At 42.4% G+C, this 15,275-nt stretch overlaps 1 protein-coding gene across 1 annotated transcript in view; it reads right to left on the bottom strand.

Moving 5' to 3' along the window:
- astn1 (astrotactin 1) overlaps positions 1-15,275 on the bottom strand; it is a 2,863,484-nt gene that overhangs the window by 48,315 nt on the left and 2,799,894 nt on the right. Inside the window, exon 20 of the mRNA XM_068038084.1 lies at positions 3,516-3,651. Coding sequence (XP_067894185.1) covers positions 3,516-3,651 — 136 coding nt within the window. The remainder of the gene's footprint in view (positions 1-3,515; positions 3,652-15,275) is intronic.

Raw genomic sequence — 15,275 nt, 5'->3', positions numbered from 1 at the left:
GTAAACTGTTGGGTCACTGGGTTTTCAGTGAATATTTAGCCTTGATGTAGCAAGTGCAATTACATCCTTTCTCCAAGGCAAGTGCTTATCTCATGCCTCGGGACATCTCAAAGCATTTCACATTTAATTTTAAAAGATTTTTTTTGAAGTGTGACCACCATTGTCACGCAGGGAAACACAGCAGCCAATTTTGCACACAACAAGGTACTACCCAATCGGAAATGAAATGAATAATGTCATGCAGGCCCCCATCTGCCAAGAATGAAACATATTAATTTTGTCATGTGAACATTGATTTTAAACTTGCTGGGAAGAAGAGAAGGCCTGTTACAAGGGCCGCCAGATACTTAGCTGAAAAACATTTGCATACTAACAGACAGTGCTTGAGGAGACAAAAGGATCATTCTCTGACACAATCAACCCACAATGGATTTTGATCACCAGACATTGAAAGTGTAAGGAAGAACATTCCTGAGACTGTTAAGGTAATACAATCCACAAATGCCAGGACTGGTTAAACCAGCTGATCACATGACTAACTGGCTGATGCAAGGTTTTTTGAACTGGCCACAGAGTTTTCGAACTCAGCAAAGACTGTTTGTTCCTGGAGTGAGATGACCTCTCCTGTCTGCTCCCATCTCTTTCTCACAAGCCACTGGACCCAATGAGGACACATGAATATCAAGAGAGAAAAGCCTCCTACATCGAACAAGGGTTAAGAAGAATACTGGGCCCCAATGAAAAGCAAGACCTTCCTACAATCAACGACTTTACAGCAAGTTCAAAGGACAGTAACAAAAACCATCTTCAGATATTGCCTCAAACTTTTCCACTTTATTTCTTCTGCTCTTTTGTGTCTCTATCTGCATCTGTGTATCGTGTATGCATGCTAGCGTGGGCGCATCGCGTGTCCATAGGCGATAACCGAATTAGAGTTTAAGTTTAATAAAGTTCAACCTTTTTTCTTTAAACCGAAGAAAATCTGTTTGGCTAGTTTCTTTGCCTTATGATTGGACGTTAGTGAACAAGGATTCACTAAGGGGAAGCTAAAAAAACGGTGTGTGTAAAATTAAACCCTGTTACGGTAAGACCAGGTGAAGGCTAAGAGGGAACCCTAGACCCCTAACAATAACCTGCTAAGGCATTTTTAGTAATGTTGATTGAGGGAGGAATGACTTCCTGCTTTTCTTCAAATAATGTTAGATCGGATGGTAGTCAAAAGATCATATGAGATTATTTGAAGAAAAGCAGGGAGTCATTCCACCCTCAATCTCATCCAAAAGTATGAAACACTCTCTTAATACTGTACTCAAAAATGTCAGCTTAGATAATGGGCCTTAATCTGGGAACAAGATGTAAACCCACAACATTTTGATTCACGTCACAGTGCTATCAATTGAGCCAAGCTGACCCCTGTACTTACTGAATGTACCAGGGCCATCTGAGTGTTCATTCATAGGTAAATATATGCAGGAGGAATCAGTGAACATACAGCAAAGGCTGTTTGAATACTTATACTCGCTGAGTGAATATATCAATCTTAAAAGCTCCCGTTAGAATGGGAAGGGGCAACATACCTGTGGTACTTGCAGCAACATTGTCTATCAAAATGGAATAGAGTGAGCTGAGTAACTGTAGAATTATCCAAGTTACAGGCCTATGCTAACACATGTTATTACTATCCTGGATTGGGGCGACAGGGAAACATAGGAGACAATTCAACTCTAAGGTCCTGCCCCTGGAGTTGGATGGTTGTATGTTCACATTTACCATAGAGCTGCATATAATTTTTCAGCACAGAAAACGGCCATTTGGTCTATGCAAGTGTTTATGCTCCACACGAACCTCCTCCCTCCTTACTTCACCTCATTCATCAACATGCCCTTCTATTCTTTTCTCTCTCATATACTTATCGAGGTGACAAGGTTGCATTTATAGTTCATCACTAACTGCCCAGAGAAGGTGGTGGCAGGCTGTCTTTTTTGAACACCTACAATGTGACAGTTTGATACAACGCTGTGGTTTCTTTGGCCACTTCAGTGGGCTGTTAAGAGTTAACCATGCTAGTGTGGGACTGGAGTCACATATAGCCCAGACTAGGCAGGCTTCATTCCTTGAAGGATATTAGTGAACCAGTATTGCTTTTACAAAATGTAACACTTTCATGATCACTTCTACCAATAAGTTTTTTTTTCATTTTCAGATGTTTTAAAAAACTAAAATTACATTTTGTAGGATTGTTGAAGTGAAGTTAGTCCCAATGAAGATTTCTTGAAGCAAGTTTCACTGTTGGAAAGAAAAAAAAGGCTTCTCTATTTCAAACTATGAAGAAGTGGTCATTGAGCCATGGCAGATACCTTCTCAAACCTCTTCTCTATCTTCCACAAGATAACAACAAGGTGTGAATATTGCTTTCATCAACTGAGAGATATTGGCCGGAATTTTACAGTGGGCGGACGGGAGCCGGACTCCGACGTAAATGTCGGTGACGAACCCGCTTCTGTCTAACCCAGGGATCCGTCCCGAATTTAACAGATCCCCGGGCTTTAATTGTCCCGAGGCGAGACTTCCACCCACTTGAGAGAGGAGGTCCCGCCTCAGTGAGCTGCCGGCCAATCAGCGGGCCGGCAGCTCTTAGTCTCAGCAGCGCCAACGGGAATGGTGGCCACTGCTGGGACTGCAGCCCAGCCGATGCCATGGACCCGAGAGAGTGGGTAAGTTTGGGTTGCCTCACCAGCGGGATCGGTCATGCCCTGGTGAGGCTAGGGTGATTGTTTGGGGGGAGGGGGGGCGGCCCTTGGATCCTGGGGGTGGGTTGGGAGGCAGGGGCGGCCCTCAATTGGGCACCCTGTGCCCGACTACCATGTCCCCCCCAGGGTGGGAAAAGGCCGGCAGCTATCGCTGGGCGGCCTTTCACATCCCCAACACACCCACGCCACGGGTAAAATACCTGTGGAGGCGGGTGAGGGCTGTTAAGTGGCCACTTAAGGGTCTTGATTGGCCTTGGGCGTGCGGGCTGTTTCCCACCCCCCGCCTGACCTCCGTAAACTTGGTCGGAGGTGGAATCAGGGCGGGTAGGCCTTCCAGAGCCTGCCGCTCAATTTTACGTCGCCACCATCCGACCCACTGGGGCGGCGAAAAATTCCAGCCATTAGATCCGAAAAAGGGAACATGTTTCCATATCAGGAACCCAGTATTCCAGATACTGTACAGAGTAGATTCAGACCCAAACTCAAAAGAGCAACTACCAGTTTAGTGGTAACTGGCCCTACAAGGCTTGTTGAGATTACCCAGACTTAATCCATATAAAATTTTTACATCCAACAGGTTGCGGCAGAATTGCATCCCATTTGTCTGGGTAGTATTTGAATTCCAGTTCAAGAGATGAAAGAACAGAGTGCTAACCCATTTAACCACCAGTCTTCCAATGGTGCAGCATTTTGTCCTGTCCGCTTCCATCTCAGATCATTCCTGCGAAACCAGCATTTTTTAGAATCTGCTAAGAATTTACTTACATATACGTAGTGTCAGGCTCCAGACATCTGATTATCAAAGATATTGAGTTTGACACCTTGTCTGGAACTTTTCCCAACATCACACAGGGAGTCTTGGATCCAGAGGCAATGTCATCCACAAAACTCAACACTGATTCTGCAGAGAAAGGGACAGTAAAGAATAAAAAGTAATTTTGTCTGAGTAATAATTATAGAGTTCACAGAGCTGAATTTATCGATTAAGCAATAGCAGCCTGAGTTATCCCCGCTGAAGATTATGCACGGAAATGCCAACAAATCAATATGAAGTGGGTCCTGACCAGAACTCAAGTTTTATTTGGGGAGAATTGGTGATCCAAATTCTTCCCATTTGAAGTATAGATTAAGGAGTTGCAGAGACAATCTTTGAAAGTCTTGCCCAGTTCAGTGATGCTTACAGTTTACTACTTTTTAAAAATGGAGGAGAATTAGTTAAGGAATTCACTGCTGTACGTTATGACCAACAAGCACCTTGTTGGCAAGCAGCCAATCGAAATTTGTGCCATTCCCCACCAACTAATACAAATGTGGAGAATTTGGCCTGTTAAACCCTGGAAAGCCAGTTGGCAAAGGATGGTGCAACAGCCAATCTTTACTCAGCCTTACATTTGTTTACAGAGTGAAACATTACAAGCAGACACGTCCTAATTCACTCACATCACAGTTTCATTAAGTTTGTCTTTATATGTGCTCAAGTGAAACCGCAATTAACACCCACCAACTGAATATAATTAAACACAATTGATATACAATTAACAAAGCTTGCCTTCAGAGCTGCAGTTATCACAAAGCCAAAGTACCAAGATACAGAAGTTACTGCTATATCCCGTTATCATTTATGTCTCATACAATCCTTTTCTACAGTATTCAGACAGAAAACCACAAAGCTCATCCAATCTCTAACCAACTGTCTGCAACATAACAGCAGAATGATAGGGAAAGCAGCCAGGCAAGTCAATGTATTTACGTAGAATTTACAGCACAGAAACAGGCCATTCAGCCCAACTGGTGTATGCCGGTGTTTATGCTCCACACAAGCTTTCTCCCACGCTACTTCACCTAACCCCATCAAAATATCATTCTATTCCTTTCTCCCTCATGCGCTTATCTAGCTTCACCTTAACTGCATTTATGCTATTCACCTCAGCTGTTCCATGTGGTAGCAAGTTCCACATTGCATATCAACTACAGGCTAGAAAACAAAACATCAAACCATCAATTTGTACCTCATGCGATTATCTAAAAAAAAACAATTAGTCGTAAAATTGGTTCCTAATGCTGAATAATTACCAGCAGCAGGTAGGCACTGAAAGTTAAAAGAGAACACAGCTCAGTTGATGTTTCAAGTATAGACTCTTTTGCAGAACTGAAAGATATTACTGATGAATTGCATTTTAAAAAGTAACAGAACAAAGAAAAGGAAGGGCGGTGGGGGTGGGGGGGGTTGGCGGGGGTGGGGGAATAGGGTGGACAGGATTTAAGTATATAATAGCCACATACAGCAAAAAGACACAGGATGGCCTGCAAAGTGCTAAGGTGGGGAACGGGCAATAGTTACATAGCAGAAGTGATATGTGCAGGAGGATGATGAGAGAATCAAAGAAATAATAGATGTGTACACAACAGAGAGTGTGAGAAGAACTGAAGGGGAGTAGGTAAATAACAAACATGAAAAATTAGCAAAGCAGAGCAGGCATCATTGGCCCAGAAGTCTGACGGAAGAAAAAAAGTAGGTTGACACCAAGAGTTCAGACCACGCTGCCAGCACAGTGTTCCAAGGGTGGGAGGGGGGGGGGCGGAAATGGGGGGACAGGGGGATGGGGGGAGGACCCATCTCAAGCACCAACCCAATGCCCTCCCCATCCACTCTAAAGCGCCAACACCTACTGTCAGAGAGAAAATGGGAGCTAATCGTTAAGGTCTGAAGTTGTAAACTCATTATTAAGGTCAGAGGGTTGAAGAGAACCTCATGGAAAGATATGGCTCTTTGAGCTTGTTTTGAGCTTCAGTTGAACAGAAGCTCAAAGACAGAGAGATCAGAGTGGGAATGGGGCAGAGAATTGAAGTGGTAAGCGACAGCGAACTCTGGGTTGCACCTGTGCACAGAATAAATGTATTTGGCAAAGTGATCACTTAATCTTAATTTCAGTCTTTAAAATCTAACCTGTCTACAGGTTAATGTCAATGTATACATACTACACTTCTACACGTATATATATATATATATATATAAATATATATTTAATCCTGATAAAAGGTCACAGATCTGAAACGTTAACTTTGTTTCTTTCCCTGCAGATGCTGCCAGACAGGCTGAGTGTTTCCAGCATTTTCTGTTTCTATTTAATCCACATGTTGAGTCACATTCAAGCTCATGTAGATTCACATCTTGGTACACATTTTCTGAGATCAGTAGATAAACAGATGCTCAGACACACACATACACACACATTCTTGCAGCTATGCACACAGATATACTAATGCGCACACATATATTTAGCTATCAACGCCTGATTTATACCCACATATCAGTTTTGTATGTAGCACAACAACTAGATCTCCAAGCAATTCATTGATCCTGTGGAAAATCAGTTTAAATCATTTCACTATCACAGTAACTTGTAAGTGTGTCATCAACTCTTATTTATCACAGTGTGTTCATTCCATGTCAGTATCTTGTTAACTCTGGATATATCAGTGTCTCATAAACTCTTGATGTGCCAGCAGAACATGGGCCCAGCACCTGTGTCTCATTAACTCTGTCAGGTGCCTTGCCCTTAAGCTAAGAGTCTACTTTCCAGACTCCACAATGGCTCAGCTGCCATCCAGATCTCAGTGATGGTGGCAGTAAGGCACTGTACACGGCCTCATCACTACTGATTTGGAAAGGCAAAGTTGACCAGGATTCCTGCATCAAAGTGCTATCTAATGACCTCTGTTAGATGAACCTTCCAAACTCACAACCTCTAGTGCCTAGAAGGACAAGGGCAGCAGGCACAAGGGAATATCACCACCTGCAAGACCCCTTGCAAGCTACACCGTCCTGACTTGGAAATATAATCACCATTCTTTCATCGTTGCCGTCTCAAAGACCTGGAACTCCCTCCTTAACAGCACTGTGGGTATACCTTCACAACATGGACTGCAGCAGTTCAAGAAGACTGCTCACCATCAACTTCTCAAGAGAAATTAAGGATGGCAATAAATGCTAGCCTTGCCAGCGATGCCCACATCCTATGAATGAATAAAACAATACTCCCATGATTTTGCCACATTGCAGGCTGAGAGGCAGAACTTGCATGCTAAGTTCGGACCCTACTGACCTGACTTGATGATATCAAGTACCATCTTACCAGATGGCCAATTGGTGTGAGCTGCGCTGGAGTGACAGCAGAATGATCTACGCATGAATTGCTCACAATATTTGCAACACCTGATCCGAAAGTGAAAAAGTTATCGACTGTTTTGTGGAGCTTTCCACATGTGCTATTGATTAGAACAATATGTAAACACCACACAAAACAATAATACTTCACACACTGTCAATTCCCTTTGATTCAACACTAGACGATTGTGTTGCGCTGGTTGGCTTATGTCGGGATGTGAACAAGAAGCAAGAAATTGGCCACAGTTTCTGGTCCCCACCTGACAACAATAACACATCAATAACAGCTCAATAATCAATTCAAGGTTACATCATTGCTTCAAGATTTTGATATTTGATATTTTGTCCACTCTCAAATCTTAGTGTGCCATCAGCAGCTGCACATCATCAGCTAAAAATCTTTGCTTCCTTATTTTTCTGAAACAAAGACACATTATTCAACAGTAGTACAGACTCTGCTTATATTTAACTGCACTATTTAAATTCTGTAAGGGCTGAAGTCAATTTGAGACAGCTGACAGTTGTTTTCTCCAGGTTTTTGAATCTCAGGTGATTTGAATAAATTTGAACAAACCTGCCACCTACAGACAAGATGCTGCAGTTCCACGTAAAGAATCTTCATTTTTCTTTCTCTCTCTCTCTCTTTCATTGCCCCACTACCTCGATCACAATCTCATCCCTCACTTTCTCTCACTCCAAGTATTCATGTATGTTTGCCTGTTTCACTATGCCTGTCTGGATGCCTTATTTCTCCACTGATTTCTCTTTCTCATGTCCCAATCTTAGTCATCTGCTTTTTCTGTTTCAAATCCTTTCTCCCACTCCCATCTCACTCAATTCTCCGGTTCCTTATTCCATCTAGCTCATTGCTCCCATCTCATTCTGCTCATCTCTCTCACTCCCCTGTCTCATTCTTCCCACCTCAATCACTCACCCTCCATTCTCTTGAGTCTCACAAACTCACATTCCCAACTCATTCTTTCTCACATGCTCCCACCTCTATCTCTCTCTTGATTCTATGTTTGGGTCTTCCTCTTGCCTCTCTCTCTCTCTCCCTCTTACTCCATTTCCCATAGCTATAGCTCTTCTGTCTCATTCTTTCTCTCTCTTGCACTGTTGTTTTGGTCTCTCCCATTCACTCCCACTCTTCCCCAACTACTTTTCTGCCTGCCTTTCCTGTGGTCATTGACTCATAGAAGTGTACAGTACACTGGTGACTGGCACGGCTCAGCAAAGAGGCCATTCTTCATTTGTGGGCATTGAAAATGAGTGCTGGAAGACTTTTCAAATTTACGAGGCAAATTATGAATGAGCGCTCTTCCATTGATTCACCGAGAGACTGGATCAACAGCTAACACAATTTGGACAATTTAGATCGCCAACCAGAACTGATGTCCATTTGTGTGCTGTCCCAATTTTAGATGACAGGAAACTGAACTGAGTGCTTTGGTAACCTTTTTTCATTTCATACAGTGTGATACCAGACAAGTGCCAGGAATAGCTTAAATAGACTCCAAATACGAAAAAAAAGTGTGGATTTTGCAGATAGCGGCAATGCACTTCACTCTTGCACCTGCCCATTCTATGGGCTTTTGCAAGGCACGTTTCTTTCAGCTGACCATCCAAACATTGCAGTGTCCTCAACCTCTACTGGGCACCTGAGACCTGTATAAACAAAGTTAACAACTGTGTATCTCCTTAACCAATCAGATTAGAGAATCATTGATGAGCAGTACAGAGTCTGAACCTGGAAGTGTTAGAATAGTCAATTCAATGTCAAATCAGATACAAAGAGCAAAATAAAGAGAGGGAAAGAAAGATGGGAATGAATGAGAGAAATAAAAGGGACAGTAAGAAAAAGCAAAAATTGTCTAATTTTTTAAAAAATCGCCAAAATAATTAAAGTCTGGAGGAATTAAACTTGTTAAAGTTAATTTGCTGTGCTAGAGAAGTTGTTTGGTGGCAATTAAGACTTCCCAAGCCATTAAAAGGGTACTTACATTGAATGGACAAGCCTGAACTTTTTTTTTTGGCAAATTCAGCCTGTATCTGTGAGGTAAGTACAGGAAATTCACATCGTTCAATGTTATTCAATGCTGACACTCTCATCGAGATACTTTGATCACGCAGCTTCCATAGGAGCAGGGCATCTCAGACAACAACTTCCTGCTTTCCACATTTAGCTGTGCATGTGTGGTCAACCGAAGTTATTGTCCAATTGGTACACTAGTAGCGTTGAGCGCTGTTAGCGTCACCATTAGTGACATAACAAATCTAATCCAATATTCTCAAATCAAAACTAATACAGTTCAATTCTGGTTGCTACTCTACGCACATTCTCCTCTTCACCATTTCACTTTTATTTTGTTTTTGTTCCAATTTCACGTTTATGTTATTCGACCTCCTACATAGAATTTTACAGCAAAGAAATAGGCCATTCGTCTTGGACAGACTAAGTGGGTGGGCAAGGAGTGGCCGATGGAATATAATGTGGAAAAAGGTGAGGTTATCCACTTTGGTGGGAGGAATAGATGTGCAGAGTATTTCCTAAATGGTAAGAGATTAGAAAGTGTAGATGTACAAAGGGAACTGGGTGTCCTTGTCAATATGTCACTGAAAGCTAACATGCAGGTGCAGCAAGGAATTAAGAAGGCCAATGATATGTTAGTCTTTATCGCAAGAGGATTTGAGTACAGGAGTAGTGAAGTCTTGCTTCAATTGTATGGAACCTTGGTTAGACCGCACCTGGAGTACTGTGTGCAGTTTTGGTCCTCGTACCTTTGGAAGGATATTATTCCCATAGAGGGAGTGCAATGAAGGTTCACCAAACTTGTTCCTGGGATGGCGGGACTGTCCTATGAAGAGAGACTGGGGAAACTGGGCCAGTATTCTCTAGAGTTTCAAAGAATGAGAGGTGATCTCATTGAAACCTACAAAATACTTAAAGGGATAGACAGGGTAGCTGCAGCTAAGATGTTTCACCTGGTTGGGGAGTCTAGAACCAGGGGACACAATTTCAAAATAAGGGGGAAGCCACTTAGGACAGAGATGAGGAGAAATTTCTTTACTCAGAGGGTTGTGAATCTTCAGAATTCTCTACCCCAGAGGAAGCTCAGTCATTGAGTATGTTTAAAGCAGAGATTGACAGATTTCTAAATACCAATGGCATAAATGGATATGAGGATAGTGAGGGAAAAAGGCATTGAAGTGGATGATCAGCCATGATCTTATTGAATGGCAGGGCAGGCTCGATGGGCTGAATGGCCTACTCCTGCTCCTATGTTCCTATGTAACACGTCTAAACCAGTGTTTCTGCTTCACATGAGCCTTCTCCTAACTTATTTCATCTCACTTTATCAACGTATCCTTCCATTCATTCCACCCTCATTTGTTTTATTATCTTTTCCTTAATTAATCTGTTCCTGTTCCAACCTTCTAGCGAACTGACTCAATCTTACTTAATGTACTATCGCTAGCAGGAAATACGAGAAACCATTTTCACTGTACTGTAGCTACAGTAAAAATACAATTTTTAACTATATTCTCTTGGAACTTTCCATAATCTGGAAAATAAATGAATAAGGCTAAGAAAGTATGTGATGTAGCACCTTGTACCTGCGATCTTTGTTGTCACAGGCCTCATTATAGCAGCATTCACTTTTCACAGCAGGCCCATTCCTAATTGTCAGCTTTTGCCGATATGTTATTTTGAAATTTTCATTGTCGAGAAACAATGTTATCCCTGTAAATACTTAGTATTATGGCTCTATGCCTTAGTTCTTTTAAAAAAGAATATTGCAGCTCTTTACTTACCTTATTTCTTTATTACAGTGACTACGCTATATAAAAAGTGTTTAATTGGCCGTAAAGCACTTTGGGAGATACAGAGGATGTGAGAGGCGCTATATAAATACAATTCTTTCTTCTTCTTTCCACCGTCCTTTTTGGAGTCAGAAACAAACTTTACAAAACTGGTTTTCAATCGGCTAAGAAAGCAACCAATCAAAACCCAGAAGAGTGAAGATTGACATAACCAGGAGGCAGACATATAAAAACGTATCACAACTATCTTTATGTCTCTGCTCCACCGCCCCCAACTTAATTCCATGTCTGAACCTGTTCTGTCCAACTGCATGTCTGCCATCAGGTTCTAAGAGTCAAATCACTCTCTCTATTAACTGCCGAAAGAAGAAATTGGTGGACTTTATGTGCTGAAGCACATGATGGCTAGAGGAACACCTAGGCTGAGAAATTAGTTCACACTGGACTTTGGACCTCATTTAAACAAGAACAGTGAAGAGGCATCAAATAAAGAGAAGACGATCGGGATATCAGGATGGAGGAGGTTCGAGATAGCGGCCGCTGCTTTAACATGGATTTGGTAGGAACACTCCTGCTCATCCTGGTTTCACAATCAGCTAAGTCTGCATTTTTCTGGACTCACCTTGTTGGTGATAGCCTGCAGTGGTCCCTTTAAGGATTGCCAATTAGGCTGCATGCAGACCTGTGTTTCCTGACCACAATTCCCCTGGCTGCGTTCAAAGAAGCCCAATTTTACTCAGGGGCCTTAAACAGGCATTTGGCCCCTTATTTGCATCTGCAAACTGTCTAATACTTTTTAAGGTGTGACTCCCGGATGCATATATTTTCTCTAAACCAACAAGGCAGGCAGCCCCCTACCTGTCTGCCATATTGGAGGCTTAGGTGACAATTTAGGGCCTGAAAAATACAGTGGGCACCATCAACTTTCTAGACTTTGATATCAGCGGAGGAAACCGCTACTCATCTGTGGAGAAGTTATGCTGGTGGGGCAGAAGTTAGTTGTAAGGAAAATATTTCATAGAACTCCTGAAGATAAGCTAACACTCAAACAAGTTCCAATTCCTTAGTCCTATTTAGTTAGTCATAATTTCCCATAGATCATGGTGAAACAGAGAGGAAGACAGCACATCTATCCACACAATACAGGGCATGCAGCTTCTGACTCCTTCCATTCATTATGATTACAAACATGGCAATATATATCATACTGAAGGACAGATGATTGAAGCAAATAATAATGTATACAAATGCCTACAGTTCATTAAAATCCAGTTCCTATCATTATTGCATGGGTTGGCCAGTGATGTGCTATCACTAGTTTGTCATGTTCAACATCTGTCTTCCTAGCAGCACTGGAGAAGGTGCAAAAAAGATCTACAATGCTGATACCAGAACTGAGAGATTATAACTATCAGGAAAGACTGAACGGGCTGGGGCTCTTTTTATGAAAGGGTTTCATTGGGCAAACGTGAAGAAAATGTTTCCACTTATCAGAGGAAATTTCATTACCCAGAGAGAAGCTGGAATTCAGAATTTGCTACTATATGGAGCAGTTGAAGCGACTGGCATAGATGCATTTAAGGGGAAGCTGGATAAGTACATGGTAAAGAGATATGCTGATAGGAGTAGATGAAGTAGGATGGGAGGAGATTCATGTGTAGCATAAACGCCAGCATAGAGCAGCTGGGATAAATGGCTTGTTTCTGTACTCTAAATTCTATTTAATACTTTCTGTAATTGTATTACATGTTAATATTGCCACCAGTTAGCAACACAAAGTGCAATGCAATCGTGACCAATGGCTAATATTCCAATCGGGCCAACGAATGGAGCAAACATGATCTCCATCTATGGAAATCACCACTTTTGTTCACTTAACACTTTTAAATGAATGTTTGACTGATGCTCAGTCAAAAAACTGACATATCTATTCTTCCACACACAAAACAAGTGGGAATTGGATGAAGAAGGGTGGGAGGAGACTCTATTGAAGTATAAACATTGGCACAGTGAATGATCTGACTCTCTGCTGCAAATTCTATGTAATACTTTCAGTAATTGTAGCACGACAACAACTTGTATTTATATAGTGCCTTTAAAGTATTAAAATGTCCCAAGGAACGTCAAATAACATTTGAAACTGAGCCATGTAAGGAGATATGAGGGAAAATAACCAAAAGTTTGGTCGGAGATGTAGTTTTTAAGGAGAGTCTTAAAGGAGGAAAGTGAGGTAGAGAGGAGGAAAGGTTTAAGGAGGGAATTACAGAGCTTAGGACCTTGGCAACTCAAGGCACAGCCACCAATGGTGGAGCAATTAAAATTGGGGTGCTCAAGAGGTCAGAATTAGAGAAATACAGATATTTCAGATGGTTGTGGGCTGGAGGAGATTACAGAGATTGGAAGGGAGATCCAATGGACAGATTTAAAAAATGAGATGTTGCTAAATCGGGGGCCAATGTGGGTCAGCCAGCACAGGAGTGAAAGTGAACGGGACTTGATGCAAGTTAGGACACAGGCAGCAGAGTCTTTGATGACCTTAAGCTTACGGAGAGTAGAATGTGGGAGGTCGGCCAGGAGTCCATTGGAATTGTCAAGTCTAGTGGTAACAAAGGCATGGATGAGAGTTTCAACAGCAAATGAGCTGAGGTGTGGACAGAGTCAGGTGATGTTATGGAGGTGGAAATAGGCAAACTTGAAGATGGTGCACATATGTGGTTGGAAGCTCATCTTAGGGTCAAATACGATATTATCGTTGCGAACAGTTTGGTTCAGCCTTAGGCAGTTGCCAGGGAAAAGGAAGGAGTCGGTGGCTAGGGAACAGAGTTTGTGGTGGGGACCAAGACAATGGCTTCAGTCTTCCCCATATTTAGTTGGAAGAAATTTCTGCTCAACCAGTTCTGGATGTTGGACAAGCAGTCTGACAATCTAGAGACAGTGGAAGGGTTGAGAGAAGTGCTGGTGTGGGGCTGTATGAAGGTGAGAAATGGGAAGGGACTATGGATAGATCCTTGAGGGATACCAGAGGTAAAGGTGTGGGAGTGGGAAGAAAAGCCATTGCAGGTGATTCTCTGGCTATTACTGGATAGATAAGAATAGAACCAGGCGAGTACAGTCCCACCCAACAGGATGACAATGGCGAGGTGTTGGAGAAGGATGGTATGGTCAACCATATCAAAGGCTGCAGGCAGGTCAAAAAGGTCGAGGAGGGAAAATTTACCATTGTCACAGTCACATAGAATGTCATTTGTAACTTTTGGTACTGTGGAAGGGGTAGAAATTTGGTTGGAGCGATTCAAATGTGAAATTGCGGTTTTGGAGAGGAAAGGGTGGGGCAGTAGTTTGTAAAGACAGAGGGGTCAAGGGTTTTTTTTGAAGAGCGGGGCGATGATGGCAGATTTGAAGGAGATGGGACTGTTACTAAGGAGAGAGAGCCATTAACAATATCAGCTAACATGGGGAACAACAGGGGAAGTTGGGTGGTCAGTAGTTTATTTGGAATAGGGTCAAGAGAGCAGGAGGTGGGTCTCATGGACAAGATGAGCATGCAGAGGACATGAGGGGAGATAGGAGAGAAACTAGAGAAAGAAGCGAGTTCTGGGCTAAGGCAGGGGAAAACCTTGAGGTAGTTTGGCCCGTTGGGCTAGGAGAAGGGAGAGAAGCAGCACAAGCAGCCGAATGGATGGACTCAATCTTAGTGCTAAAGACGTTCATGAGCTTGCAGTACTTGGAAGGAGACTTGCGTGGAACATAAACCTCGGCACAGACCAGTTGGGTCAAATTACCTGTTTCTGTGCTGCAAATTCTATGTAATACTGTCAGTAATTATACTAGGTGTTTCCATTGCCAACAGTTAACTACACAAAGTGCAATGTAATAGTGCCTCATGGCTAAAATACCAATGGGGCCAATGAATGGGGTAAACGTGATCTTAATCTCTGTAATTCTACGTAAATCATCATTTTTGTGCACTTAATGCATTTAAATGAAAGTTCAACAAATGCTCAGCCAAAAATACAGACTCTACCACATATGTAACAAGTGGGACTACAGCAATGATACAGGTACAGTGCAGAGAGCATTTTATGATTTGAAAATAATCAGTGGTATTTAAAAACAACCTGCAAGGATCACATTGCTTAATGTTATTGATTTAAAGAGACGATAACAAATGAGTTCAGTGTTCATCAGGTAACGTCGATGACAATAACATTGAGCTGTGTGTGTGACCTGTGACATTCCAATGGTCTGCACCCCAAGTTTCTTCTCAAAGACAAAAAGATTGGATACTCCTGTAGAAAAGCGTCATGATATAGACATTTTAGAATAGAATCCTCAAAGATTCGAGACAAGGAAGGCCTCTGATCATAGCATTAAGTCCAGTCACTATGGCAGTATGTCCAACCCTGTGCCAGTACTTCCAGTCACTGCAGCACATCCAGACCCTGCGGCGGTAGGTCCAGCCCCTACAGTGGCACGTCCAGACCCTGCAGCAATACATCCAGTTACTATGGTGGTACATCCAGTCCCTATGGTAC

Source organism: Heterodontus francisci, chromosome 8, assembly GCF_036365525.1.
Source record: "Heterodontus francisci isolate sHetFra1 chromosome 8, sHetFra1.hap1, whole genome shotgun sequence".
NCBI lineage: Eukaryota > Metazoa > Chordata > Chondrichthyes > Heterodontiformes > Heterodontidae > Heterodontus > Heterodontus francisci.
The sequence above is the reverse complement of the archived record's forward strand: the minus strand, read 5'-3'. Positions and strand labels throughout refer to the sequence as shown.